Source organism: Chelonia mydas, chromosome 22, assembly GCF_015237465.2.
Source record: "Chelonia mydas isolate rCheMyd1 chromosome 22, rCheMyd1.pri.v2, whole genome shotgun sequence".
NCBI classification, from domain to species: Eukaryota; Metazoa; Chordata; order Testudines; family Cheloniidae; genus Chelonia; species Chelonia mydas.
The window spans coordinates 2,149,257-2,176,988 of NC_051262.2; the positions used below are offsets into that span (position 1 = coordinate 2,149,257).

General features: G+C 51.9%; 1 protein-coding gene across 5 annotated transcripts in view; it reads left to right on the forward strand.

Moving 5' to 3' along the window:
• The window catches only part of ROBO4 (roundabout guidance receptor 4), an 88,479-nt gene that overhangs the window by 5,031 nt on the left and 55,716 nt on the right, over positions 1-27,732 (forward strand). Inside the window, exon 1 of one of the 5 annotated variants that reach the window (XM_037882465.2) lies at positions 16,714-17,212. The exons of the other annotated variants lie outside the window; for them this stretch is intronic. Within the exon in view, the coding sequence (XP_037738393.2) occupies positions 17,149-17,212 (64 nt within the window). The 5' untranslated portion in view covers positions 16,714-17,148. Of the gene's footprint in view, positions 1-16,713; positions 17,213-27,732 lie in introns of those variants that run through there. 5 annotated transcript variants of the gene reach the window in all.

Consider the following 27,732-nt stretch of genomic DNA (forward strand, 5'->3'; position numbering starts at 1 on the left):
TTAAGGGTACGATCTTCCTGAACAAGAGTAAAGGCCTAGGAGAGAGGCCCTGCAGGAAAGCTCCCGCTCTGGTAGGATCGCTGTTATTCATATAGCTGCACACGCACATGACGAAATCATGTCCCTGTCCCAGACAGCTCAAAATCCAAGAGGATTACGAAGTTCAGTGTCTCTATCTTATCAAAGTGAAGGGGAAGAGGTAACTTGATCACAATCACAATCCCCTATGCAGGAGGGATATTTCTGCTGGTAAAGAGCTCTTCCCTCTGGGAGATCAAGGCAGAAAAGATCCAGTGGCTGGCCTCTGAAGTTTGACACATTCAAACAGAAAATGTTGTGCACATTCTTTTCAGGTGACAAATCTGAGGAACTGTCACAGATCGAGGTGTCGTGAGAGGAGGTTTTGGAACAAATTGATAAACTGAACAGTGACAAGTCCCCAGGGCCAGACGGCATCACCCAAGAGTTCTGAAGGAACTCAAATGTGAAATTGCAGAACTACTAACTGTCGTCTGTAACCCATCATTTAAATCAGCTTCTGTACCAAATGACTGGAGGGTAGCTAATGTGATGCCAATTTTTTAAAAGGGCTCCAGAGGTGATCCTGGCAATTACAGGCCGGTAAGCCTGACTTCAGTACTGGGCAAACTGGTTGAAACTATAATAAAGAACAAAATTGTCAGACACAGAGACGAACATAATTTGTTGGGGAAGAGTCAACATGGTTTTTGTAAAGGGAAATCATGCCTCACCAATCTACTAGAATTCTTTGCGGGTGTCAACAAGCATGTGGACAAGGGGGATCCAGTGGAGAGAGAGTACTTAGATTTTCAGAAAGCCTTTGACAAGATCCCACACCAAAGGTTCTTAAGCAAAGTAAGCTCTCATGAGATAAGAGGGAAGGTCCTCTCAGGGATTGGTAACTGGTTAAAAGATAGGAAACAAAGAGTAGGAATAAATGGTCGGTTTTCAGAATGGAGAGAGGTAAATAGTGGTGTCCACAGGGGTCTGTACTGGGCCCAGTCCTATTCAATATATTCATAAATGATCTGGAAAAAGGGGTAAACAGTGAGATGGCAAAATTTGCAGATGATACAAAATTGCTCAAGATAGTTAAGTCCTAGGCAGACTGCAAAGAGCTACAAAAGGATCTCTCAAAACTGGGTGACTTGGCAACAAAATGGCAGATGAAATCCAATATTGATAAATGCAGAGTAATGCACAGTGGAAACATAATCCCAACTATATATGTAAAATGATGGGGTTTAAATTGGCTTGTTACCATTCAAGAAAGAGATCTTGGAGTCATTGTGGATATTCCCCTGAAAACATCCACTGAATGTGCAGCGTCAGTCAAAAAATGAACAGAATGTGGGAATCATTACGAAAGGGATGGATAATGAGACAGAAAATATCATATTGCCTCTGTATGAATCCATGGTACACCCACATCTTGAATACTGCAGATGTGGTCGCGTCATCTCAAAAAAAATATATTGGAATTGGAAAAGGTTCAGAAAAGGGCAACAAAAATTATTAGGGGTATGGAACGGCTTCAATATGAGGAGAGATTAATAAGACTGGGACTTTTCAGCTTGGAAAAGAGTCGACTGTGTGGGTATATGATAGAGGTCTACAAAATCATGACTGGGGTGGAGAAAATGAATAAGGAAGTGTTATTTACTCCTTCTCATAACACAAGCACTAGGGGTCACCAAATGAAATTAATAGATACAGGTTTAAAACAAACAAAAGGAAGTATTTTTTCACACAACGCACAGTCAATCTATGGAACTCCTGGCCAGAGGATCTTGTGAAGGCTAAGTCTATAACAGGGTTCAAAAAGAACTAGATAAGTTCATGAAGAATAGGTCCATCAATGGCTATTTGCCAGGATGGGCAGGGATGGTGCCCCTATCCTCTGTTTGCCAGAAGCTGGGATTATGGGCAACAGGGGATGGATCACTGGATGATTACCCATTCTGTTCATTCCCTCTGGGGCACCTGGCATTGGCCACTGTCAGAAGACAGGATACTTTGATCTGACCCAATATGGATGTTCTTATGTTCTTATGCTCATTGTTACAGTGAGGAAGATTAACCATTGGAACAGATCACCCAAGGATGGGGGTGGGGGGAGGTGAGTCTCCATCACTTGAGGTCTTTACATCAAGATTGGGGGTCTCTTTGTAAGAGACCTGCTCTATTGCAAGCAGAAATTATTGGGCTTGGATGCAGGAATCTGGGTGAAATTCTTTGCCCTGGGTTACGCAGGAGGTCAGACTGGAGTATCATAATGGTCCCTTCTGGCCTTGGAAGCCATGGCTCTGTGATGTGTAACACAAGACATGGCAGGTGGTACAAGAAGCAGTGGGGAGGATTAGGGTAGCAGTGAGGCAATGATGATCTACGCCACCCCTCTCACATGTATTTATTTTAGACGGGCCCCAAAGAGCAGATTCCAGATGCATCCATGGAGTCTCCCTCAGGGATTCGAGCTGTCTGCTTTCTGTGGCGTCTATTGCAAGGGAGCTCTTGTCGCTTTGTGGCTAGAATAGCAGCGGTGGAGATGGCTCTCTGCTTCTGTGGCAGCAGAGTGCTATCGCGAGCGAAGAATGCGGAGGCCTTGGTGAGGGACTGGAGCTGCTGGGAATAAGTTATGCAACAACCTGTGCTCTGTACCCACATCCACCCTGGCTTGAGAAGGCCAGCGAGGGAGAACTGGGTCCATCGGTGGTGACAGTCGTCAGGTCCTCAGCAGAGAAAAGTAGGTCACTGACTTCCTTTGAGGCTCATGCTCAGGAAACCGGCCCTTGTTGTCAACAGTCTGGCCAGCCACTGCGCTGAATCCAAGCTGCCATTTTGTTAGGATACGGTCAGAGGGTGTGGAGAGATGGCTCTCCAAGTCATAGAATCATAGAAGATCAGGGTTAGAAGAGACCTCAGGAGGTCATCTAGTCCAATCCCCTGCTCAAAGCAGGACCAACACCCACTAAATCATCCCAGCCAGGGCTTTGTCAAGCCTGACCTTAAAAACCTCTAAGCATGGAGATTCCACCACCTCCTTAGGTAACCCATTCCATGCTTCACCACCCTCCTAGTGAAATAGTGTTTCCAAATATCCAACCTAGACCTCCCCCACTCCAACTTGAGACCATTCTCCTTGTTCTGTCATCTGCCACCACTGGGAACAGCCGAGCTCCATCCTCTTTGGAACCTCCCTTCAGGTAGTTGAAGGCTGCTATCAAATCCCCCCCCCCCACTCTTCTCTTCTGCAGACTAAATAATCTCAGTTCCGTCAGCCTCTCCTCGTAAGTCATGTGCCCCAGCCCCCTGATCATTTTCGTTGCCCTTTTCTGGACTCTCTCCAATTTGTCCACATCCTTTCTGTAGTGGGGGGCCCAAAACTGGATGCAATACTCCAGATATGGCCTCACCAGTGCTGAATAGAGGGAATAAAAATTTACCTTGATCTGCTGGCAATGCTCCTACTAACGCAACCCAATATGCCGTTAGCCTCCTTGGCAACAAGGGCACACTGTTGACTCATATCCAGCTTCTCATCCACTGTAATCCCCCTGTCCTTTTCTCCAGAACTGCCGCTTAGCCAGTCGGGCCCCAGCCTGTAGCAGTGCATGGGAGTCTTCCATCCCAAGTGCAGGACTCTGCACTTGTCCTTGTTGAACCTCATCAGATTTCTTTTGGCCCAATCGTCCAATATGTCTAGGTCACTCTGGACCCTATCCCTACCCTCCAGCATATATATCTTTCCCCCCAGCTTAGTTTCATCCACGAACTTGCTGACGGTGCAGTTCATGCCAACATCCAGATCATTAATGAAGACGTTGAACAAAACGGGCCTCAGGACTGACCCTTGGGACACTCCGCTTGAGACTGGCTGCCAACTAGACATCAAGCTGTTGATCACTACCCGTTGAGCCCGACAATCTAGCCAGCTTTCTATCCACCGTATAGTCCATTCATCCAATCCATACTTCTTTAACTTGCTGGCAAGAATACTGTGGGAGACTGAATCGAAAGCTTTGCTAAAGTCAAGGTATATCATGTCCACTGCTTTCCACATATCCACAGAGCCAGTTGTCTCATCATAGAAGGCAATCAGGTTGGTCAGGCATGACTTGCCCTTGGTGAATCCATGTTGACTGTTCCTGATCACCTTCCTCTCCTCCAAGTGCTTCAAAATGGATTCCTTGAGGACCTGCTCCATGATTTTTCCAGGGACTGAAGTGAGGCTGAAGTTCCCCAGGTTCTCCTTCTTCCCTTTTTTAAAAGATGGATACTATATTTGGCTTTTTCCAATCATCCAGGACCTCCCCCGATTGCCACGAGTTTTCAAAGATAATGGACAATAGCTCTGCAATTACATCAGCCAACTCTCTCAGCACCCTTGGATGCATTTCATCCGGCCCCACAGACTTGTGCACGTCCAGCTTTTCTAAATAGTCCTTAACCTGTTCTTCCATCACTGAGGGCTGCTCACCTCCTCCCCATACTGTGTTGCCCAGTGCAGCAGTCTGGGAGCTGACCTTGTCTGTGAAGACCGAGGCAAGAAAAGCATTGAGTACTTCAGCTTTTTCCACATCATCTGTCACTAGGTTGCCTCCCCCATTCAGTAAGGGGCCCACACTTTCCCTGATCTTCTTCTTGTTGCAAACATACCTGTAGAAACCCTTCTTGTTACCCTTCACATCCCTTGCTAGCTGCAACTCAGTATCTGTGTGGCTCTGGTCGCAGTCTGGCTCAGTCTGCAGTCTGAACTGCAGAAGTGCCAAGCGCTCGCAGCTGCAGCCAAAGTCACTGGGGGCTGGACTTTGAAGTGCTGTGTAATGCTAGAGACTGAACAATCAAGCCAGGGGTATCTCACATTGGGCACCCAGAATAGTGACCACTTCAGCCTTAATCTCTCTTGTCCTCAGCTTCCATCTGTCAAATGGGGATATAGCACCCACTCACCGCCTGGGGTTTTGTGTTACCTGCACACATTAGGGCACCCCACCTTTTCCCAATTCATAGGGCTCCAGGCGAAAACCACCTACCCTTACCCAATTTTTAGGGCTCAGGGCCACACATACCCAATTCGTAGGGCTCAGGGTGTAACTAACCTGGTCAATGTAAGTACCCACACCCTTTCCCAATACGTAAAGGAGCCTTACACAGTAATATCCTACTTAACCTCTATTTATTAACGATCACCAACAACAGAATGCACATGCTACACATAGAGTGCTCACCACTCCCAATAAAACACAGATGAACTTTTCTTGATGGCCAGTCAGGATCAGCTCCATCTGGGGGACTCCAGTTTCTGACTGGTGTCATTGGCAGAGTGTTGATGTCTGGCAGCTCTGATCTTTAGGGGTGTATCCTGGAGCTGGTTCCCAAAGAACTTCCTTTTGGACTCCAGTTTATACAGTGAAATTTGAGTCCTGTTTAGCTATTCCTTAACCAATCATTATACTAAAATTTTACTAACCAATCCTAACATAGTGTAACAAAATTCTCCAACCAATCCTACCCCACCATCTTAATTAATTTACCTCTAGCAAAATTAATTATATAACAGACAAAAATAATTAAAGAACCAGATGGAGACCATACAGATAAACAATAGGGAAGTGGGGACCATAATGACAAAACAATAAAGAAATGAGGATTTCACAACCACAACTACTGAGAAGTGATTTCTTGCCAGACAGGATGCTATCAAACTAAGTTTTCTTTAATCATCTTAATATCTGCTTCTTAATCTGGTGATAGTGGGGGCCATTAGGACAGGGTCTCCTTCTTACCAGCCTGATATTACATTGTTTTAATATAATTTAGATGGACTGTGAGGATGTGACTTCCTGCTTCTCAGCTAAAGGCTGCTGCTTGGCTGCTCTTTTAATCTGGCTGCAGACAAAGGCCTTATCCTTACAGTTGGGAAGAGGAGTAAACTAATGTTTGGGAAGTACTCTGATGCTCCAGTGATGAGTGCCATAGTGAGACCCAGGAGCAAAGGATTCCCCTGCCTTCAGAGCGGGGTCTGAACAGTGGGCAGTAAATAAGGAAGGGGACCAGCTGCCTGGTTCAGTGAGCATAGCCCAGCCTGGGCACTGATGAGGAGGAGTCCTCTGGAAAAGCTGGTATGTGCTGATGTAACTAAAGATTGGGTGCATAAGCACAAGGGTCTGAGTCAGGTTGCTCAGGTGACCTTCCTTCTGGCAGTTCCTGACTTTGAAGCGCTTGGCTTGGCTACCTTAATTCGGTGCCTTTCGTGGCGTCTGTGTGTAACTGTGTCAAAACCATTCTGTGATTTAGCACGTTTATTACGGCAGGGCTAGGGGCAAATGGCGCTTTTGTCCGCTGTCCACACTGCGCCATAGTCCTGCTCGTGGGACGTCTCCGGCAGCCCCGTGGGAATCGGGAACTTACACCGGACTGTTGTTGGTGCATTTCCGTCCAGTGCCCAGGGAGAAGCATGCATGGCACCATTGCACTTGCAGCCGTAACCAGGCACTGGATTTCAAAACACATTTTATATTTTATTCAAAATACTCCACGGATGCCCAAGCCCCAGCCACCATCCACAGAGCCCAGCCCCAGGTCCTTTCTTAGCCCATCTCATTTTGAGTCCTAAGGGGAGGCAGAGTCCCCTAGCACAGGGATTTCTGGGAAATTTTTGCCCTAGCCCAGCAATTCTGGCTGTGGCCAAGGCCGTGATGTCATAAGAACATAAGAACAGCCGTACTGGGTCAGACCAAAGGTCCATCCAGCCCAGTATCCTGTCTACCGACAGTGGCCAATGCCAGGTGCCCCAGAGGGAATGAACCTAACAGGTAATGATCAAGTGATCTCTCTCCTGCCATCCATCTCCACCCTCTGACAAACAGAGGCTAGGGACACCATTCCTTACCCATCCTGGCTAATAGCCATTAATGGGCTTAACCTCCATGAATTTATCCAGTTCTCTTTTAAACCCTGTTATAGTCCTTGCCTTCACAACCTCCTCAGGCAAGGAGTTCCACAGGTTGACTGTGCGCTGTGTGAAGGAGAACTTCCTTTTATTTGTTTTAAACCTGCTGCCCATTAATTTCATTTGGTGGCCTCTAGTTCTTATATTATGGGAACAAGTAAATAACTTTTCCTTATTCACTTTCTCCACACCACTCATGATTTTATAGACTTCTGTCACATCCCCCCTTAGTCTCCTATCTTCCAAGCTGAAAGTCCTAGCCTCTTTAATCTCTCCTCATATGGGACCCATTCTAAACCCCTAATCATTTTCGTTGCCCTTCTCTGAACCTTTTCTAATGCCAGTATATCTTTTTTGAGATGAGGAGACCACATCTGTACGCAGTATTCAAGATGTGGGCGTACCATGGATTTATATAAGGGCAATAAGATATTCTCCATCTTATTCTCTATCCCCTTTTTAATGATTCCTAACATCCCATTTGCTTTTTTGACCTCCACTGCACACTGCGTGGACGTCTTCAGAGAACTATCCATGATGACTCTAAGATCTTTCTCCTGATTAGTTGTAGCTAAATTAGCCCCCATCATATTGTATGTATAATTGGGGTTATTTTTTCCAATGTGCATTACTGTACATTTATCCACATTAAATTTCATTTGCCATTTTGTTGACCAATCACTTAGTTTTGTGAAATCTTTTTGAAGTTCTTTACAGTCTGCTTTGGTCTTAAATATCTTGAGCAGTTTAGTATCATCTGCAAACTTTGCCAACTCACTGTTTACCCCTTTCTCCAGATCATTTATGAATAAGTTGAATAGGATTGGTCCTAGAACTGACCCTTGGGGAAAACCACTAGTTACCCCTCTCCATTCTGAAAAGTTACCATTTATTCCTACGCTTTGTTCCCTGTTTTTTAACCAGTTCTCAATCCATGATAGGATCTCCCCTCTTATCCCATGACAATTTACATAAGAGCCTTTGGTGAGGGATCTCGTCAAAGGCTTTCTGGAAATCTAAGTACACTATGTCTGCTGGGCCCCCCTCGTCGACATGTTTGTTGACCCCCTCAAAGAAATCTAATAGATTAGTAAGACATGATCTCCCTTTACAGAAACCATGTTGACTTTTGCTCAACAATTTATGTTCAATTTATGTGCCTGACAATTTTATTCTTTACTATTGTTTCAACTACTTTGCCTGGTACTGACGTTAGACTTACCGGTCTGTAATTGCCAGGATCACCTCTAGAGCCCTTCTTAAATATTGGCGTTACATTCGCTATCTTCCAGTCATTGGCTACAGTAGCTGATTTAAAGGACAGGTTACGAACCATAGTTAATAGTTCTGCAATTTCACATTTGAGTTCTTTCAGAACTCGTGGGTGAAAGCCATCTGGTCCCGGTGACTTGTTCCTGTTCAGTTTCTCAATTAATTCTAAAGCCTCCTCTAGTGACATTTCAATCTGTGACAATTCCTCAGATATGTCACCTACAAAGGATGACTCAGATTTGGGAATCTCACTAACATCCTCAGCTGTGAAGACTGAAGCAAAGAATTCATTTAGTTTCTCCGCAATGACTTTATCGTCTTTAAGTGCTCCTTTTGTATCTCGACCGTCCAGGGGCCCCACTGGTTGTTCAGCAGGCTTTTGATATACTTAAAAAACATTTTGTTTTACCTTTTGAGTTTTTGGCTAGCTGTTCTTCAAACTCCTTTTTGGCTTTTCTTATTACATTTTTACATTTAATTTGGCAGTGTTTATGCTCCTTTCTATTTACCTCACTAGGATTTGACTTCCACTTTTTAAAAGGTGCCTTTTTATCTCTGTCACGGAGTGTGGGAGAGTCCAGGCCCTGCACCCCTCTTCCTGGGATTCACCGTGACTCTCAGCCAGCCAGTAAAACAGAAGGTTTATTGGACAATAGGAACACAGTCTAAAACAGAGCTTGTGGGTACAACCAGGACCCCTCAGTCAAGTCCTTCTGGGGGGCAAGGAGCTTAGACCCCAGCCTTGGGGTTCCCAGCATTTGACCACCCAGCACAAAACTGAAACCAAAAAACCCCCCTCCCACAGTCTCATTCCTCCTTCCCCCAGCTCCTCCTCCAGCCTTTGTCCAGCTTCCCGGGCAAAAGTGTCACTTGGGTCCAACCCCCTCCCAGCTCAGGTTACAGGGTCAAGTATTCTCACTCAAGTGGAGTCATCCCCTCTCTCCCATCCCCCATGCAAACAGACCCAGCAGAACTAGATGGCATTCCCCAGTCAATCCAGCCTGCTCCCTACTGCGTCACATCTCTTCCCACTTTGAGACTGAACTGAGCGGGGTCATTCTGACCCATGACCTGGGGAAGTTCAGGGCCGCCTCTCCGGGACAGCGCATCCGCTATCATGTTGGCACTTCCCTTCACATGGACCACGTCCATGTCGTAATCCTGCAGGAGCAGGCTCCACCTCAGGAGCTTGGCATTGGCTCCTTTCATCTGGTGCAGCATGTCAAGGGAGAATGGTCATTGTACACGGTGAAGTGTCGCCCAAATAGATATGGCTCTAGTTTCTTAAAGGCCCACGTCATGGCCAGGCACTCCTTCTCGATGGCCGCGTAGTGTTGGTCCCGGGGTAGCAACTTCTTGCTCAGGTACACGATGGGGTGTCTCTCCCCCTTTTCATCATCCTGCATTAACACCGCACCCAGCCCCGTGTCTGAGGCGTCGGTGAACACCACAAAGGGCTTGTCAAAGTCTGGGTTTGCCAGAACTGGGCCACTGAGCAGAGCCTCTTTCAGCGCCCAGAGAGCCCTCTGGCACTGCTCGGTCCAGACCACCTTGTCTGGCTTCCCCTTCTTGCATAGCCCAGTGATGGGGGTGGCTAAAGTGGGGCACAAATCTTCAATAGTACCCCACCATCCCAATAAAGGCTTGGACCTGCTTTTTGGTTTGGGGAGCGGCCCAGTCTCTGATCACCTCCACTTTGGCTGGTTCCAGCTTTAGGCAGCCGCTCCCCACCCGATGGCCCAGGTAAGATACTTCCGCCATCCCCACCTTGCACTTCTCAGCTTTTACGGTCAGCCCAGCCCCCTGGAGTCGGTCCAGCACTTGTCTAACCTGGGACACATGGTCCTCCCAGGTCTGACTAAAGACACAGATGTCGTCAATATACACCACGGCAAAACTCTCCATCCCCCTCAGTAGCTGGCCCATCTGCCCACGTCTTCTAGCTGACCATGAGAAGTGACCTGGCCCTGTCCTACTGCTGCAGGCTCTGGTCTCCGCTCCAGCTCCTTTCCCGGAGGGAGTCAGCAGCTCATGTGGCCGTGCCCAGGACGTGTGGCACTTTCACACATCTACAGCACAGCGGGCAGGCGGGCCAGGTGTGCCCATGGGCTGGCCTAGCTGGGACCCTGTTGAGCAGCTGCCCCGCGGCCTGGGCAGATTGCTGCTCCAGTCTGCCAGCGATTTGCTACTGTAACTTCACAGACCAGGCCCCCCAGCTCCCTGTGCCCCCATCTGCAGACAGCATTCCAGTATCGCCTGCACTGTCAACTGCATGGAGAGTCTCGCCGTACCTGGTGTTTCCCCAAAGCGCCAGTGCCTGGAGTCAGGGGATGGCATGAGAATCTCCGCGTCCTTTGCAAAGAATAAGTCAGTCCTGAACCCCAACAGCGCAGGCCCCAGGAGGCAAAGGACAAGAGCCAGTGTTGTTCGGCGTGCACAGTCTCGTGATTTGTAAGCTAATCTCATGATTTTCAGACCCTGAGCCGCCTCCCTCATAGGCCCAACACGGCGCAGCCGTGGCCCTTCTCGGCTAAGGAGCAGGGGCACAGAATGGCTCTGGGGAGGGACACAATAGGGCTGGGAGCAGGGCAGAGAGGCCCAGTATGGATTTGAATACAGGGTTACTCGTATTTGGGTGAGGGAGCAACAGACCTTGGGGTGAGTGGGTCAGGGTGCTGGGTGTGTGTGGGGCAGTGGATTGGGGGCTTCTGTAATGGATTGCCCCCCCGTGGCCTCGCTTCTGTGCTGGGTGGGGGCTCCCCCAAACAGCCTCAGTTCTGTGCTGGGTAGGGAGTCCCTCCATGGCCTCAGTTCTGTATCCGGTGGGGGGGGGGCCTGCAGCTGTGTCCTCCCCCCTGCAGCCTTTACCAGATATAAAAATCCTGCCTGCAGCTGCCAGTCCCCCCACCCCCACCCCGCTCCCGCTGCTCCCCAGCGACCCCAGGATGGAGAGGCGACAGGGACACTTCCTGTCCCAGCCCTGATCTGCTAAGCCACACTCAGCAGATCATCTAATGGCAACAGTGGGCTGGATTGAACACAATGGGAGCTGGAAACGTGAGTCATCTGGCAATCCTGGCCTTTCCCATCGGGCCCCCTCCAGCCCCCCAGGACGGGCCAGCAGCTCCCACGCCTGAGGCCCTAGGCTCAGCTCCTGACCTGACGCCCTGCAGAACGATGAGCCACCCTCCCTCAAAGCGGCCATCACCTGCGCTCCAAGGAGAAGCACGTGTCGTGGAGGGATGGGGCGGAGGGGGCGGGGGTCCTGAGCATGCCAGAAAACAGGAGAATAAGACCAGGGTAAAGCTCGTCTCTCCTCCCCCGCCCTGTGCCCCATTCACAATGGCAGTGCCCCCGCCTGGGTAGCATCCCCAGCCTTTGGCTGAATAGCCCGCCAGCCGTAGCAGAGCATTGAGGGACTCTTTCTAATGGTCCCCTCGCTGTGGTGCCAACCGGCAGCTCCTTTCCTTGGGCAGCAGGGCACCCTGGGGTGAGCAGGTTTCTCTCAGGTGGGTTGGGGCAGGACGCTGGGAGCCCTGGACTACACTTTGATCAATGCAGAAACCCAAACAGACAAACGCTGCCACTGATTCCCCATGTGCCCCTGGGCAAGTCCCTGCCGCCCCGTGGCCCCAGCCCAGCAGTGCCTAAGTTTCTGCGTGAGGCCCAGGGAAGCCAGCACCTTTTTGCCCACAGCTGAACTTTGGGGGTTCCCCCCAGTCCTCTCAGCCCGTCCGGGATCTTGAGAGGGTGAAAAAATCCTTTTGCCCTTTATAGCAATTAGTGCTGCCTCCCCGGCTCCCTCAGGGACCTCCGCAGGCGGAGCATGGAGATGTGGCGAGCTCTGGGCCGGAAGGACTGGTCTGATCATCCAGGCTGACCTGCCGGCACAGAACTTCACCCCAAGATTCCTGCACCAAGCTTGTCGCTCGGACTGGTGAGAGCAGAGCATTCTGCAGCAAGGGAACCCCCCCCCGCATCCCTTGCAATCTGGGAATTCCCCTCACGGGTAGCCATTGCGTCTTATTTCCCGTTTGAACTTGGCTGACTCCAGCTTCCAGGCATTGACTCTTGTTCTGCCTTTGTCTGATCTGTCTGTCTGTCGGTCTGTCATATGCAGTGTCGTTGTAACCGTCTGGGTCCCAGGATATTAGAAAGACAAGGTTGGTGAGGTAATAGCTTTCATTGAACCAACTTCCATTAGTGAGAGAGACACGCTTTCCAGCCATGCAGAGCTTGTCTTCAGGTCGGTCGGTCTATTGCAGGGCTTTATTCTGCCACCTTCCATGTCAAATCAAGACCAGCAGCAAAGTTCCTAGTGAGCGTCATGGAGTTTGTGGCACTTCTCCCTTTTTGGGGTGAAATTTCTTCTGGGGGGGCAAGGTTAAATATTGATAGTTCACTGTTATTAATGTATTTCTTACCGTGGATTTTCAGGGTTTGTTTGGGTTTGTGGTTTGGTCGGTTGGTGTCTGGGGGTAAAAGGGGTTTTGGTGTCAGGGTTGGGGGGTAGAATGGGGGTTGGATTAGTGTCAGTGTAGGTTGTTGCAGGTGTTGGGGTTTGGCGGTGTGAGGGGGTGTCAGAGCTGGGAGGTCAGTCTCATGCTGGATAAGGCCTGCTAGAGGAGTGTGGTGTCAGACTGAGATGGGGTGTATAAACCCCACACTACAGAACAGGGAGGTAAGGAGCACTTCTGGTCACAGGAGGCTTCGCCCAGCCACACCTGCTGGCTGTTGTTCAGGTTAAAGGCTCAGCACAGCTCAAGCATGGCGGCGAGTGCCAGGGAGCAGCGGGAGGAAATGGCATGTCCAGGGGAGATGGCTCAGCCTTCCAGGGTCAAGTTCAAGTTCAGTTGAGGTCAGCAGCCAAACCGGGACCCATGTTGCTCCTTAGCCACAATCTTCCTCGTTGAGGTGAGAAGTTCTGCATATCTAATGTCACGGTCAATGCAGAGAGGCCACAGAATGCATTGCTCGGCCCAGGTAAATCACCTGCCAATGACACGGCAGAAGGTCAAGTTCCTACAGAGCAAGAGGAACGTGCACCAGGCTTGCCCCGCCCAGATTACAGAGCATCTAGGAGAAGCTTGGAGGTTCTTTCGGTGGGTGCAGAGGTTGAGGGGATCAGGAGCTGTGAGAGGCACAGACATTACACACCGAATGGCCCAGACAGGACAAGAGGTCTATGTTAGTGAGCAAAGAGACGCAAGCACAGTCCCCTCTCCCTGCTCAGTGTGTGTGGCACCTGCACACGCACGTGGCAGACTTGGGTATCATTCTCAGACTAGGGCCCCACTTTTATATGAAAACTCCTTCCTTCCAATTGCCCATGCTGCTTATTTCCATTCGTTTGCAACTGCACCATGCTGCAGATGCATCCTCCTTGCACTGACCCCTGCCTGTTATGGCCCAACTTGAGAGCGGGTGTTAGAGGAGCACCTCCCCAAAGCCCATTACCCTCTTTCGAATTGCCCCAGTCTCACTGTGGCTGCCGTGTGCTGGGGTGGATCAGCTCTATAAAAGCATTCTCTTGTGAGTGCTTCTAAACAAACTCCTCCGTGTAATCAAGGCCACGTTTCCCTGCACCGCTCTGTCTTGTCCAGTTAACACACCTCTGACAATGCTGTTGTCATTCACCAGTGACCAGCATCTCTCAGGCTTCAGTTACAATGGGCTTTGCTGCCACAAACGTCAGCCGTCTCTGCCCCCAGGGGGAAGGCTAGTGCAGAGGGGGAGGTATTAACATCATGCTCAGTGCAGGCGCACACTGCACAGCGGTCTCCAGGTGCCCTCCCCACAGCTGCCGTCGATGGATCAGACCCTGCTAGTGGCAGGTGACAGGACAAGGATTCACTGTCTCCCCAACAAGGACCTCGCTGATGCACACACACTCGCACTCACCCAGTCCCTCCCCTCTGGTCCCTCCCTGTAGGATCCTGCACCGCAAGCTCAGGCCCTGGCCAGGAGGAAGGGGTGGATTTCCGAAGCCATCCCAGGGACCCCCTGACTGCCAGGGGCTGAGAGCTGGGAGCTAGGGAGTGAGAGAGAGTCTGAGAACCAAACCAGGGCAGGCTAGAGCTGTCCCAGCGCCTCTCCTACTAGGCAGCCGTGTTCTCCTTAAGCATGTTCTGTTTACGTTCATTGCAGCACTTCCTGCCCGCTCTGGAATGTCCTGCTATTGTGAGCCCCAGCTCCCTGCCAAGTCCTGCCATGGGGACAGTTTCACAGGGTGAACCATAGGAAAAGTCCTTGGGATCAAACCTTGTTAGTGACCATTTAAAAAGGGATGATGCAAACTCCTCCTGTCCTTCCTGCCCCCGTGTTGTGACCCAGTCTCCAGTGCGCTCGGCGCAGGGGCCCTCTCCGCAGTCTGGTTCTGCAGCAGGAGTGCTGCGTGTGCTCTGCGCAGGGCGTTTCTCAGGGTAGGGCCTGGCCGAACATCCCAGTGCTGCTCCGTGCACTCGGGGCCTTGTCTGCACTCGCCTCTTTCCCTCCAATCTCCCATTGTCACTGGTGCAGCTCTGCACTGGCTTAGAAAAACACCGACAACCTTCAATATTTTACCTTGTCCAGTGCCACACAGGGCTCAATGACACTGATTGGAAGGTCTGGGGCCACCCTGCCTCCGAGCAGAAATGGTGCAAAATCAAGTGCAGATACAGCCTGCGGGCAGCACAGCGTCTCCCAGCCTCGGCCCTGCACTGGACACCGGTTACAACACGGGTCTCCAGCATGCAGTCCTGGCTGAGGCAAGAGCCAAGCAACTTCTCGTCGATCCAAGGCATCACCAACTCTTGCAATTTTATCTCAAATCTCGTGACAGTTGGCGTTTTTCTTGAAGTCCCCGCGCCTGGAACCAGGAGAATAAATCTCGGCTTTCATTGGAAAAGGGAGCCTGGTTCCAGCCTCTGGGAGTGGAGAGATGCGGAAAATGGGGCCCAAGTGCAACCTCCGTGCCTGGACCCCAGAAAGCAAAACCCCACCCCCACCCCACAGGGTATTATTTTTCGGAATCTCCTGATCTGAAGCAGTCTCATGCTTTGGGGGCTGGACTCCTGGTTTGGGATGTGTGGGGCTTCAATAGTTCCCAAGTGAAGTGTCTTGGAGCTTCGGATTGGATTCCCAAGGGCATTCCGGTCCCGTTCCCTTCCATGACCCTTAGCCAGTGGTTAGCACACCTATGTTCAGACCCCCCTCTGGAGCAGTGCTAAGCACCAGCTAGGGACTACTGGTGGGTGGTCACTCTCAGGCTCTCCTGTTGAAGCTGTTTCACTTTGTAGAATAATTCAGTATTCAGGGGAGCAGGAACTGGAACCCAGGCTTGTCCCCCGCCCCCAGCTGAGTGCCCTGCCTTCTGGGCTACAGAGTCATTCTCAGTGTCTCGCTCCGGCCCAAGGCCTGGGCAAGGATTTGATGCCACGTGGAACAGCGAAAACAAGAGAAGGTGAGAGGCACCCACTGCGGCCCGGGGGTTGGGCTACTCACCTAGCAGGGGGCAGAGCTGGGCTCAAGTCCCTGTCTAGAGTGGGGATACCAACGTGGTGAGTGCTCTAACCACTGGACTCAAGGGTGCCAGGGGGCACAGGACCACCACCTCCTTGCCCTCCTCCAAGTCTATGACTAGCCCTTAGTTCCTTTGCTTTTGTTAAAAATGCCCAAAACAAAACAATGGTGTTTCCAATTTGTCGACATTTTAAAAAAAATTCGGGTTTGGTTTGACCCAAAGGGAGCCTTGTGTCTGATGTGTCAAAAGTGCCAGTCAGTTATCGGCCCCGCGCTGCTGATCGCCTCCCTGAGAGCAGCAGTGCGCCGAGCTCTGTGCGTGCTCTGAGACCAGTCTCTGCACAGCAGGATGGCCTCGGCTCTCTGGATGAGGTGCCTGGACATGCCATGCGACTGGGACCTGGGGCAGCCCAGGGCTAGCCACAATGAGGCATACGCCGACATTCGCACAGCACCAGTCTTGTGGCCCATCCAGCCCTTTGCCTACCTCTAGCATTGATTTGCACTTCGGCACTGCCTTCTCTAGCACTTTCCACCCGAGGATCTCAAAGCACTTCGCCAGCGTTAGTGAAGAAGCCCTGCCAGTGCGGTAGGTCAGTCCTACCAGCCTGGAGCAGCACGTGCCGGACGGAGCTGAGACTGCAGCCTACACCTCCCAAGGAGTGAGTCTGCGATCTAACTGCTAGGCAACGCTGTACCCTGTATTCAAGGGATGGGAAGCTACAAAACTCTGCCTATGCGTAAAGCTCAACGGTACGGTAAAGAGTGGTCCCAGCCTGGGCCTGGCACCCTGATAAATGTCTGTCTGTCTCTCTGTCTGTCGTGCAGCAAATGCTCCTGCTTGTTTAGTCTGGCAGACCAGGGATCCGGGGAAGGGTGGAGCAGAGAAGCAACCTACTCTCATTTTGCGCCCGCTCCTTTAGACAGGGACACAGCCCGGGACATGAGCTGTAAATACAAGGGGTCCTGGGCCTGGGGGCTGGAGGCAGGCAGCCAGTTAACGTTTAAGGAATTAAAAAAAGAGAATTCCTATGGCAAGGGGCTTGTTTGTCTGCGGCGCTGGCTTGCCGGGGCGGATCCCAGCTCTCCTGCCATGCAGCAGGAAACAGGAAGGTTTGAGCTCACCCCCTCCTGCCTGCGCTCTGAGGAGGGCTCATTAAGCAGCCCTATTTTCAAACTGAAGTTGCAGGCAACAAAGCTGGAGTTCACACACACTCCCCTCCACTCAGCAAACAGGCACCAGCCGGCACCCGGCAGGGAGAGGAGCCTTCTGCCGACCCGGTGGGAGCTGCAGAGCCTAAGGCCCAGGGGCAGTGCAGCAGCTCAGGGGCGAGTGAAATAGGTTCACCTTCGCCTCGAGGCCATCTGCACTGAGCGTCCCCGCGACCTGGGAGAGCATGGCAGCAGCGCGGATTGCAGTGCAGGGGCTACTGCTGGGTGCAGCCTTGCTGCAGCTGGAAGGTGAGTTCCTCCCCCGGGCCCTGCCTCGGGCACTGTCCTTGTGGCGGGTTCTAGCCGAAGGGCTGACCAGGGCAGGCAGGGATTTCTGGGGGGCAGTCTGTTACTTCCGTTCTCTGCACTGACTGTGGGTAAGATGGGAACCCCCTGCTGCTGTCCGCGGAGGAGCGAGCGCTCACCCTGCCCTGGGCGAGCTATTTCCTATTGCCTGGAATTGCCTTTTCCCTGAGATCGGCACAAGAGAGCCGGGCAATGCGCAGTGGCCATCGGGCGTGGCCGTGGGAGGACAGCCTATAGCCAGCATTCTGCGAGGCTGGGGTTGTCTTGAACCCCATTTTATTGGGGTTCTTCCCCATGTAGCACAGCTCCTGGGTCTGGCCCATCAGCCGGTTGCTGAGCAGCTCCGAACACCAGGGCAGACCAACCAGGGAAACGTTGATTCCTTGGGACGGAGCCATTGTCTTGCCGCCTCTTTCCTTTGCTTTTGTGCATCTCAAACTGCGAGTGCCTCGGGGTCAGAGGGAGCTTTTCTCTCTCTGCATCGCTCGGCGTTTAGCTCTGGTGCCAATGCTGGCAGCTCAGTGCTCTGAGCGCAGAGCTGGGGTGCAGCCGGGTCTGCCTGGGGTCGGCACAGACCTACCAGCCGGCTCAGTCTCTGCTCACAGAGCTGGCAAAGCTGCTTTTTATCCCTTCACAGGCGGGTGAAGGAAGCATTGGAAACACTTAGACAGAGCGGTTCTGGAACTCTGAATAGGGACAATGCCGCTTTGAGTCACTGCAAATTATCCTCTCTTTCACACGGGCTCGAAACGTTCCCAACGGCCAAGCTCCCACCGCTGTCCTGGCTGGTGTCGCTGAGCATTCGCTCCAGGGGTCGGACCCTGCAGCTACTGTACAGGACGGGGAGTAATTCGCAGACAAAAGCGCCTTCATTCCCTGCAGTTAGGGCTGTAAACAGGAATCCGGAGTGAGAAGGGAAAGAAAGCAGAATGCAGCACTGGTGTGTTTTAAAATAACATAAACGGCTGAAAAGGAGGAAATTCAAAGGTAATGTTACAGAGACACAGACACACACACACACAAACATGGAAATGCTGAGTCCAATACCCTTAACTCTGCCCTTGTAGTGCCAGCACCTCGTAGAAGGCAAGTGCTTCCCAATCTTTTCATTCTGGCAGCCTCCTTGTCACCCACTGCTGGTGTGGCCGAGCTCTACTGAATCCCACGCCGGGCGGTGAACGCACCCAGACCAGCCCTGGTGCATATCGCAGGGTGCCCATGTTCTACAGCAGAACGCAATAACAAACATAACATTTCACCATCTGCCATGTCAGCCATTTGTCTCATGCTCCTGGTTCTGCTTCTGCCACCCTTGTTCATGCCAGGCTCCCTACTCGTAAGACAGTCCCTGGGACACCAGGCCTGTGTAGGGTTGTCACCCATCTGAGTTTACCTGGACAGTCCAGTTTTTGGCTTCTGTGTCCAAGTGTCATTTAGGGTTGCCAGGTTTCGACCAGAAAGGCCAGTTGAAAAGGGGACCTGGCAGTGTCTGGTCAGATGTACTGACTGGACACCAAAAGTCTGGTTACCGTGGGGCGGGGGCAGGCACCAGGTCATTAACCTGTGCCAGTCCCTGCTCAGCCAGGGCCACTTCCTACCTGCAGGCAGGCTCTTTGTCAGACTGCAACAGCTTCTGTCCAAGCCCTGGAGCAGAGGGAGCCAAGTGATGGGGGGGGGGGGGAGTGAGCGATGGGGGTGGAGCCTTGGGGGAAGAGGTTGGGGGGACTTCGGGGGCCAGTTACCAGCAATTGGAAAGGTGGCAACAACCCTAGTCCTGTAAGGAAGGAATGCTCACATATGAGTGGCAGGATCAGATCCCATGTCTCTGGTACTGACATGGCCCCATTGTCATGGGATTGGAGTGCTGGACAGATTTGGCTGTATTTATCCACACAGCCCCCATGAGCTAGGGCCGTGCTGTTAACCCCAGATACCCTGGTGAACTAGCTTGCTCTCTGGGTTAGGTTTTGTCCTGCCACCCATATCTGGAGTACCTGAACGCCTTCCAGGGGAAATCACTAGCAAAGTCCCTAGTGGACTCCATGGAGGCTCTGGCATTTCTCCCTTTACAGGGCCAGAGCAGAGCTCTGCTTGGGACAGAAGTGTCTGTTTGGTTGGGGTGAGGAAGAGGACGGCCTAGAGTCACACAGGAGCCTGGGGACAGCCCCTGCTCCGGTTGTCTCCGTGGCAGGCTTGACTCCGGTTGTCTCTGTGGCAGGCTAGTGCCCAAAGCACGGGCCCAGCCTTCTTCTCCTCTAACTGTGGGGTGCCCTTCAGCTTCTTTGGTCCCCCAGCAGTTCCCTGCTCTCTTGGCATCACCCAGCACAGTGGAATCAACACTTCTCGCCTGGGCTGAGGCCTCTGGGATTTTGCAGCTCTACCTGACGCTAGATAAGAAGCCTCCACAGTGTCTCTGGGAGCCGAATGGACCCCGGTGCCAATTCTTGCTGTCCACTGTGCAAGTGGGTACAAAAGTCCCCCTCTCCCCTGTCAGGCCTCCCCAGTTCCAGTGGGGCGGGTGGTCCCTGCAGCAAGCTGCAGGCCAGGCAGTGGGGTCAGGCTGGGGCTGATGGCTGCCAGAGCTGGCTGAGAGCACATGACACTCTACAAGGTGGGGGAGAACTACTGCCCCTTGGAGCCCTGCTGCAGCCAGCTCCAGTGTCACCTCCACCCCATCACACCCAGGGCTCAATCTCACCCAAGGGCCTGCAGGTTGTGTGGCTCTTGTTGGGCCCTCAGGGAGCCCAGGCTGCGCCTGGGACCCAGGCACTGGGGCCACTGTCCTGCTCTTTGGCGCTATGGGCTTTTAGTGACCGATGCGTGTACTTGGACTTTCAGAAAGCCTTTGATAAGGTCCCACCTAAGGCTCTTAGGAAAACTCAGCTGTCATGGGATAAGAGGACAGTTCCTCTCATGGATTGGTAACTGGTTAAAAGACTGGAAACAAAGGGTAGGAATAAATGGTCAGTTTTCACCATGAAGAAAGATAAATAGCAGTGTCCCCCAGGGGTCTGTACTGGGAACAGTACTGATCAGCATATTCATAAGTGATCTGGGAAAAGGGGTGAACAGTGAGGTGGCAAAGTTTGCAGATGATACAGAACTGCTCAAGATAGTTAAGTCCAAAGCTGACTGTGAAGAGCTACAAAGGGATCTCACAAAACTGGGTGACTGGGCAACAAAATGGCAGATGACATTCAGTGTTGATAAATGCAAAGTAATGCACATTGGAAAACATAATCCCAATTGCACATATAAAATGATGGGGTCTAAATTAGCCATTACCACTCAAGAAAGAGATCTTGCAGTTGTTGTGGATAGTTCTCTGAAAACATCCACTCAATGTGCAGCGACAGTCAAAAAAGCTAACAATGTTTGGAACCATTAGGAAAGGGTTAGACAATAATGCAGAAAATATCATAATGCCACTATATAAATCCATGGTACTTTTGAATACTGCATGCAGATGTGGTCGCCCCATCTCAAAAATATATATATTAGAATTGGAAAAGGTGCAGAGAAGGGCAACAGAAATGATTAGGGGTTTGGAACTCCTCCCATATGAGGAGAGATTAAAAAATCTGGGAATGTTCAGGTTGGAAAAGAGATGACTAAGGGGGAATATGATAGCAGTCTATAAAATCATGACCGGTGTGGAGAAAGTGAATAAGGAAGTGCTATTTACCCCATCACATAACACAAGAATCAGGAGTCTGCCAATGAAATTAATAGGCAGCAAGTTTAAAACAAACATAAGGAAGTATTTCTTCACATAAAATGTATAGTTAACCTGTGGAACTCATTGCCAGTGGACATTGCAAAAGCCCAAAGAATAACTGAGATAAAAAAAGAATGAGATAAGTTCATGGAGGATAGGTCCATCAATGGCTATTAGTCAAGATGGGCAGGGATGCAACCCTATGCTCTGGGTGACCCGAAACCTCTGACTGCCAGAAGCTGGGACTGTATGAAAGGAGATGGATCACTCGATAAATTTCCCTGTTCTGTTCATTCGCTGTAAAGCACCTGGCACTGACCATTGTTAGAAGACAGGACACTGGGCTAGATGAACCATTGGTCTGTCCCAGTATGGCTGTTCTTATGTTCTGTTCTAATATTAAGGCCCTTGTGTGCATCTCTGGCAGCTGCAGACACAGCAGGTGCTGGCTTCCAGCCCTGGGCTCACTGCTGTGCACCATTGACCTCTGCTGCTCTCTGCTGCTGTGATTGGGGAGACCCACCCCCTGGTTCACTGAATGCTGCAGTAGCCTCGGTGCCTTGTGAAGGCCAAAGGGTGGGATATGGAATGACACATCCCAACAAGAGGCTTTCTGGATAATGGGATCTGCCAGTGGTTAGTTGGAAGTTGATAGTAATTAATATAAATCAGAAGTTAGGAATTGTAGTAATTTGATAAGGGAAGCAAAGGGACACCAAGAAAAATCTATGGCCAGCAGAGTTAAGAACAATCAATATAGGCTTATAGAAAATATATCCTGTCAAACTAACTATATCTTTTTTTTATGAGACTGCAAGTTTTGCTGATAAAGGTAACAGTGGTCATTGGATATACTTAGACTCCTGTCAGGCATTTCACTTAGCACCACACAACGTTTTGACTAGAACACTAAAACAATTTACAATTAACATGACACATATTAAATGGATTAAAAGCTGGCTATCTGATAAGTCTCAAAATGTAACTGTAAACAGGGTATCATCACTGACTGGGTGTGTTTCTAGTGGGGTCCTGCAGGGTTAGGTTCTTGGCCCTACACTATTTAATGTTTTTATCAATGGCCTGGAAGAAAACATAAAATCATCACTGATAAAGTTTGCAGACGGCACAGAAATTGGGGGAGTGATAAATAATGAATAATGCACTTAGGACAGAAGAACCCAATGCACAGCTACAGACTAGGGACCGAATGGCTAGGCAGCAGTTCTGCAGAAAAGGACCTAGGGGTGACAGTGGACGAGAAGCTGGATATGAGTCAGCAGTGTGCCCTTGTTGCCAAGAAGGCCAATGGCATTTTGGGATGTATAAGTAGGGGCATAGCGAGCAGATCAAGGGATGTGATCGTTCCCCTCTATTTGACATTGGTGAGGCCTCATCTGGAGTACTGTGTCCAGTTTTGGGCCCCACACTACAAGAAGGATGTGGATAAATTGGAGAGAGTACAGCGAAGGGCAACAAAAATGATTAGGGGTCTGGAACACATGACTTATGAGGAGAGGCTGAGGGAACTGGGATTGTTTAGTCTGCAGAAGAGAAGAATGAGGGGGATTTGATAGCTGCTTTCAACTACCTGAGAGGTGGTTCCAGAGAGGATGGTTCTAGACTATTCTCAGTGGTAGAAGAGGACAGGACAAGGAGTAATGGTCTCAAGTTGCAGTGGGGGAGGTTTAGGCTGGATATTAGGAAAAACTTTTTCACTAGGAGGGTGGTGAAACACTGGAATGCGTTACCTAGGGAGATGGTAGAATCTCCTTCCTTAGAAGTTTTTAAGGTCCGGCTTGACAAAGCCCTGGCTGGGATGATTTAATTGGGGATTGGTCCTGCTTTGAGCAGGGGGTTGGACTAGATGACCTCCTGAGGTCCCTTCCAACCCTGATATTCTATGATTCTATGAAAAGGACAGGTCACTGATTCAGCGTGATCTGGTCATTTGGTAAGCTAGGTGCAAGCAAACAATATGCATTGTAATACAACTAAATGTAAACGTGTGCATTTAGGAATCAAGATGGTAGGCCCTAGGCCATACTTACAGGATGACTCTATCCTGGGATGCAGTGACTCTGAAAAAGATTTAGGGGTCATGGTGGATAATCAGCTGAATCTGAGCTCCCAGTGCAACGCTGGGACCAAAGAGCTAATGCGATCCTGGGATGCATAAAGGAGAATCTCAAGGACGAGTAGAGAAGTTATTTGACCTCTGAATTTAGCACTGGTGCTACGGCTGCTAGAGTTCTGTGTCCAGTTCTGTGCTCGCAATTCAAGAAGGATGGTGATAAATTGGAGAGGGGTCAGAGAGGAGCCACCAGAATGATTAAAGAATTAGAAAACCTGCCTTATAGTGAGAGACTCAAAGAGCTCAGTCTATTTAGCTTAACAAAGAAGGTGAAGGGGTGACTTGATCACAGTCTATAGGTACCTACATGGGGAACAAACATGTAATAATGGGCTCTTCAGCCTAGCAGAGAAAGTGAGCCAGTGGCTGGCAGTTAAAGCTAGACACATTCAGATTGCAAATAAGGCGTGAGTTTTTCACGGTGAGCGTAAGTAACCTTTGGAACAGTTTACCAAGGATCATGGTGGAGTCTCCATCATTGACAAGTGATAATGTTGAATTCAAGATGGGTTGTTTTTCTAAAAGCTCCGCTCTAGGGATTATTTGGGGCAGGCCTCTGGCCTGTACCACACAGGAGGTCAGAGTAGATGTAGCTGTGTGGGTCCCGAGATGGGTTGTAATTGTTTGTGACACCCCGCATGGGTTCTGGTGAGGGGTACATGTACATCATGAAACGAGCTCTCTGGTGACCTGCTGACAACAGCCGCCCCAGTGCTGTTCAGACTCGACCCCGCGGGCAGTGAGGCCAGGCCCCAGCCTCGCTGTGACCCTGCCCTGGCTGGGCTGACGCCAGGGGGTGGGTCCGGGACGCGTCCTTGCGTTGTGCCAGGAGGGGCCTGTGCTCCTGGGGAGGGATCACACCCAGGGATCAATGGCCCCTGCTTTGTTTTCTGGAGCCTCCCCCCGGGCTGTGGTTCTGTGGGGCCGTGTGCCATTCACTGCCTGTCAGGGTTGTTCTCCAGGCAGGACAATGCTGCGATTGTGCAGCCCTGCTCCCAGGGCGGGTCACTTTCTGCAGACACATTCACATGGAAAAGTTCCCTGACAAAGAGGGAAGGAGAGAAAAGCTGGCGGGGGGGGGGGAGGGGAGAGGGACCAGCCCCCAGGGGAGAGCACCTTCAGCCAGGGACTCTGCACAGCGGCTCAGGAGTGCAGTTCCGATTTGGAGACTAGGACTCGCTGTTCACAAACCCCGTCCTGGCCACTCCCTGCCACTTGACTTGCCATTTTCAGAGCAGTTTTGCTTCCATGGAGCTTGGGCCCGGCAGAGAGAAGATGGCAGCCCCAGGCCAGCCCGGCGGGGAGGGCGTGGGTCTGTCCAGTGAACTACACGAGCCCCAGGCCTTGGGCTCCCCCTCCAGCCCAGCTCGCCGCGAAGCCTCTGTCTGTTCTCCTTCTGCAATAGCTTTTGGGGCGTATGTGGTGCATGACAGCAGTGGGGCCACTGAGTGTCCCAGCCACAGCGTCGTGATCTCCCGACTGTCCCAGACACCAGCCCAGACCCCAGGACCACCACACTGGCCAGAGAGCCCACCGCAAGCCGCGTCCACTGCATGCGACCCAGACACAGTCGGCTGCAGGAGAGGGGCTGAGAGGCCATGGTGCTGTGAGCGGAGGAAGGGGCTGGTGCTCCAGGAGCTCAGGCATGGGCCTGGAGCGCTAACTGCTGCTCCTGGGGCTGGCAGAGTCACTCTGTTAGCCTTTCTGAGTGCTAGTTTCCTGGCCGTCCCGGGGAAGGGGATTGACATGCAGCACCTCCAGGGCTGCCTGTACTTAGCAGAGGGTTGTTAGGTGTCAGCGGCAGGAATGGAGGCCATTGCTGGCCCCTCTGCTGGGCCCTGTCCACTAGACCTTGCTGCCCCCAGGCCCCTAGCACTGGGCAGTGGCAGCTCACGTGGGTTTGTTCTCGCCCACTGTGAACGCTTTTCAGCCTCCCCATTCTGCGGAAAATCAAAACCCCGTTAAAGGAACAAGCAAAAACCTGCTCAACTATAAGGGTGGGGCTGTGACCATGGATGTGAACAGCGCCACCTGCTGGCTGAACACCCTCATCCACTGCGCTCACCGTGCATACTGCTACTCCCCGGGGAGCCCATGCCTTGGGACGCGGGGCTGCCCTCCAGCTGCCCAGCCAGCACCGGGGAGAGGAGCTGCTTCTTGCCCAGAGTTCAGAGAGGAGGCCAGCAGCAATGGGCAAAGGACAGCCATCCCCCCCCCCCAGCCTCAGCCCCTCCCAGGCCGGCGCCTCTCTGCCACGTAGGGGCTACGCGACAACAAAGCCGCACCTGGGTCTGTGCGAGAGGGGGCAGACACTGTAGAGCAGGGGGAAGGTGGCAGCAGTGCTGGCTTTCCCCAAGGTGAGAGCTGCAGCCCCAGGTGCGGTGACCCACTGTTCAACATCACCATGTCCTCCTGCCATCTCCCAACCCGTACACTGGACCCGCCCCCCAGAGTCAGCCCAGCCAGGGGCCTGGCCTCACTGCCCACGGGGTCGTGTCTGAACAGCACTGGGGCGGCTGGTCTCCCAGCTGGTGTGGCTCAGCATTGCTCCAGTGGGCCAGCCAGCCCCCGGCAGCCCAGGAACTGGTGTGTATGACTCGCATGGCAGTAGCTCATTCCAGGCAGGGGAGAGCCGGCCCTCTTGTGTGTCGCTCTTTTTCCTGTGCCAGTGGCCAGCAGGCCTAGTGCTAGTGAGAACGGAGACAGAGGCTTTGCTGCCTGGCTCCTCCGTGCAAAGGGAAACCAGCCAGAGGGAAGCTGGGGCGGTGTTAGAGATGGCCACAGACAGCACTGACAGGTGGGAACTCCCCATGCCAACGGTGGGTTTTAACTCCCACCCAGGACTCGCTCCAACACCGTTCTCGGCTGTATCAGCAGCAGTCACCTTGGTCGGCCACACACCGCCCCAAGCCACCTTTCAGGCATCTCCTTCCCCTGGAGCTGTGGCCGAGTCCTCTGTGCAGCGTGGCGGGCTCACGGGACCAAGAGCTCAGGCTGCTCCTTGGCCTTGTTCCCCCAGCCAGCGCGCCAACTCTCTGATTCCCTTGCCCCTGCAGCTCTGAGCTCCCTCCTCACCCCACCCTGCCAGGGACACACAGGGCACGGTGCACACACCCCTGCGCCCGCGGCCCTCGCTTCTTCCCTGGAGGGCAGCAAGATGTCAGAGCAGGATTTTCTCTCCAGTGTGTTTTTCCTGCTTGCTCTGCAGTCGTGCTCTACTTGGCTGGAGCGTCGGGTTTGGATCCCCCATGGTTTGGCTGAAAGTTTCCCTACAAATTCCATCCGAGGCAGACAGCTGGCGTGGAAAGTTTCAGCCTGAATGGTTAGAGTTTAACGAAGTTGTAAAGAAATGAAACCAGGGTCTTATGTTGGGAAGTGTTGGCCACCTTAATCCCAGGTGATGCTGCCCAGCCCCGCTTTAATATACAGTGTTGCTTGGTTATGTTCTGGTGGCTTCTGCAATAGAAGCCGAGGGGAGGGGGAGCAACTAAAGGGCTTCTAAGCCAGTTAAAGGGATGTGACCCAGGAGCACCACACTCAGCGCTAACTGTCCCAGGGCTCGTGGGGTCACTGAGGGCCCTTTCCTTGCACACCCCAACTCCCAGTGACATCAGGAACTTAGAGTAGCTGCCCTGGTCTCTTGTGCCCTGAATTAAAATCCTTCAGCCCTTGACAGTAAAAAGGAATAATTTATCTCAAAATGTGAGTCCAGGGGAAAACACAGTGTCTGAGTCTTACTGTCGGGACTCCCAGCTCCTTGCCCAAACCGCTGTCTTCACATCCTTCAGCCATTCCCATCACTGCATCCCAACTTAGTTCTCGTAGCCCCAGCGATGACAGGCTGTGGGGCAGCTCCTGGTTTCAGTGATATTGGTGGTGTAGATCCTCCAGGGCCAAGTAACCCTGATTTACAGCCATGGAACTGGGAGCCAAATCTGCCCCTTGCAAATGATTCCAGGCGCTCACGAAGATTGGCTCAGGCGGGACCCGTTGCTGTTATGGACTCTTGGCAGTCCAGCAGCTCTCAGCACTCTCTGGGCTGCCAGGAAGGTCCAGCTCCTGCCCTCGAGAGCAGACATTTTTGGCCAGTGTGTTAGGAAGTTCGGAGCTCGCAGATCCCAGCTGGCACCGTGACAATCTGCCATCGTCTTGGGGATGTGTCATGACCCTGTCTGTGGTGCTTCTATCCCTTTGAGCCAAAGAGAAGTGATCGATGGCGGTTGCGCTGTAACCCTGCCCCTTGGGCCAGTGTCCAGCGAATGCGAGCGGCGCATGCCTGGGGAGGGGTATCCTGCACCTGCCTTAGCTTGGAAGTTCTTTGGTGTGGGGACTGTCTTTTTACGTTGTTTCTACAGCCCCTAGTACGATGGGGCTCAGGCCCATGGCTGGGACTCCTAGGTCCATAGGCGCCGACTCCATGGGTGCTCTGGGGCTGGAGCTCCCACAGGAAAAAATTAGGGGGTGCTCAGCACCCACCAGCCCCCCCTCCCATCCGCGGTTCGGCAGCGGGAAGGGGCGGAGCGAGGGTGGGGCCTGGGGGGAAGGGGCGGGATGGAGGCGGGGCCTCGGAGCGGAGCAGGGGTGGAACACCCACCCCGAAAGAAGAAAGTC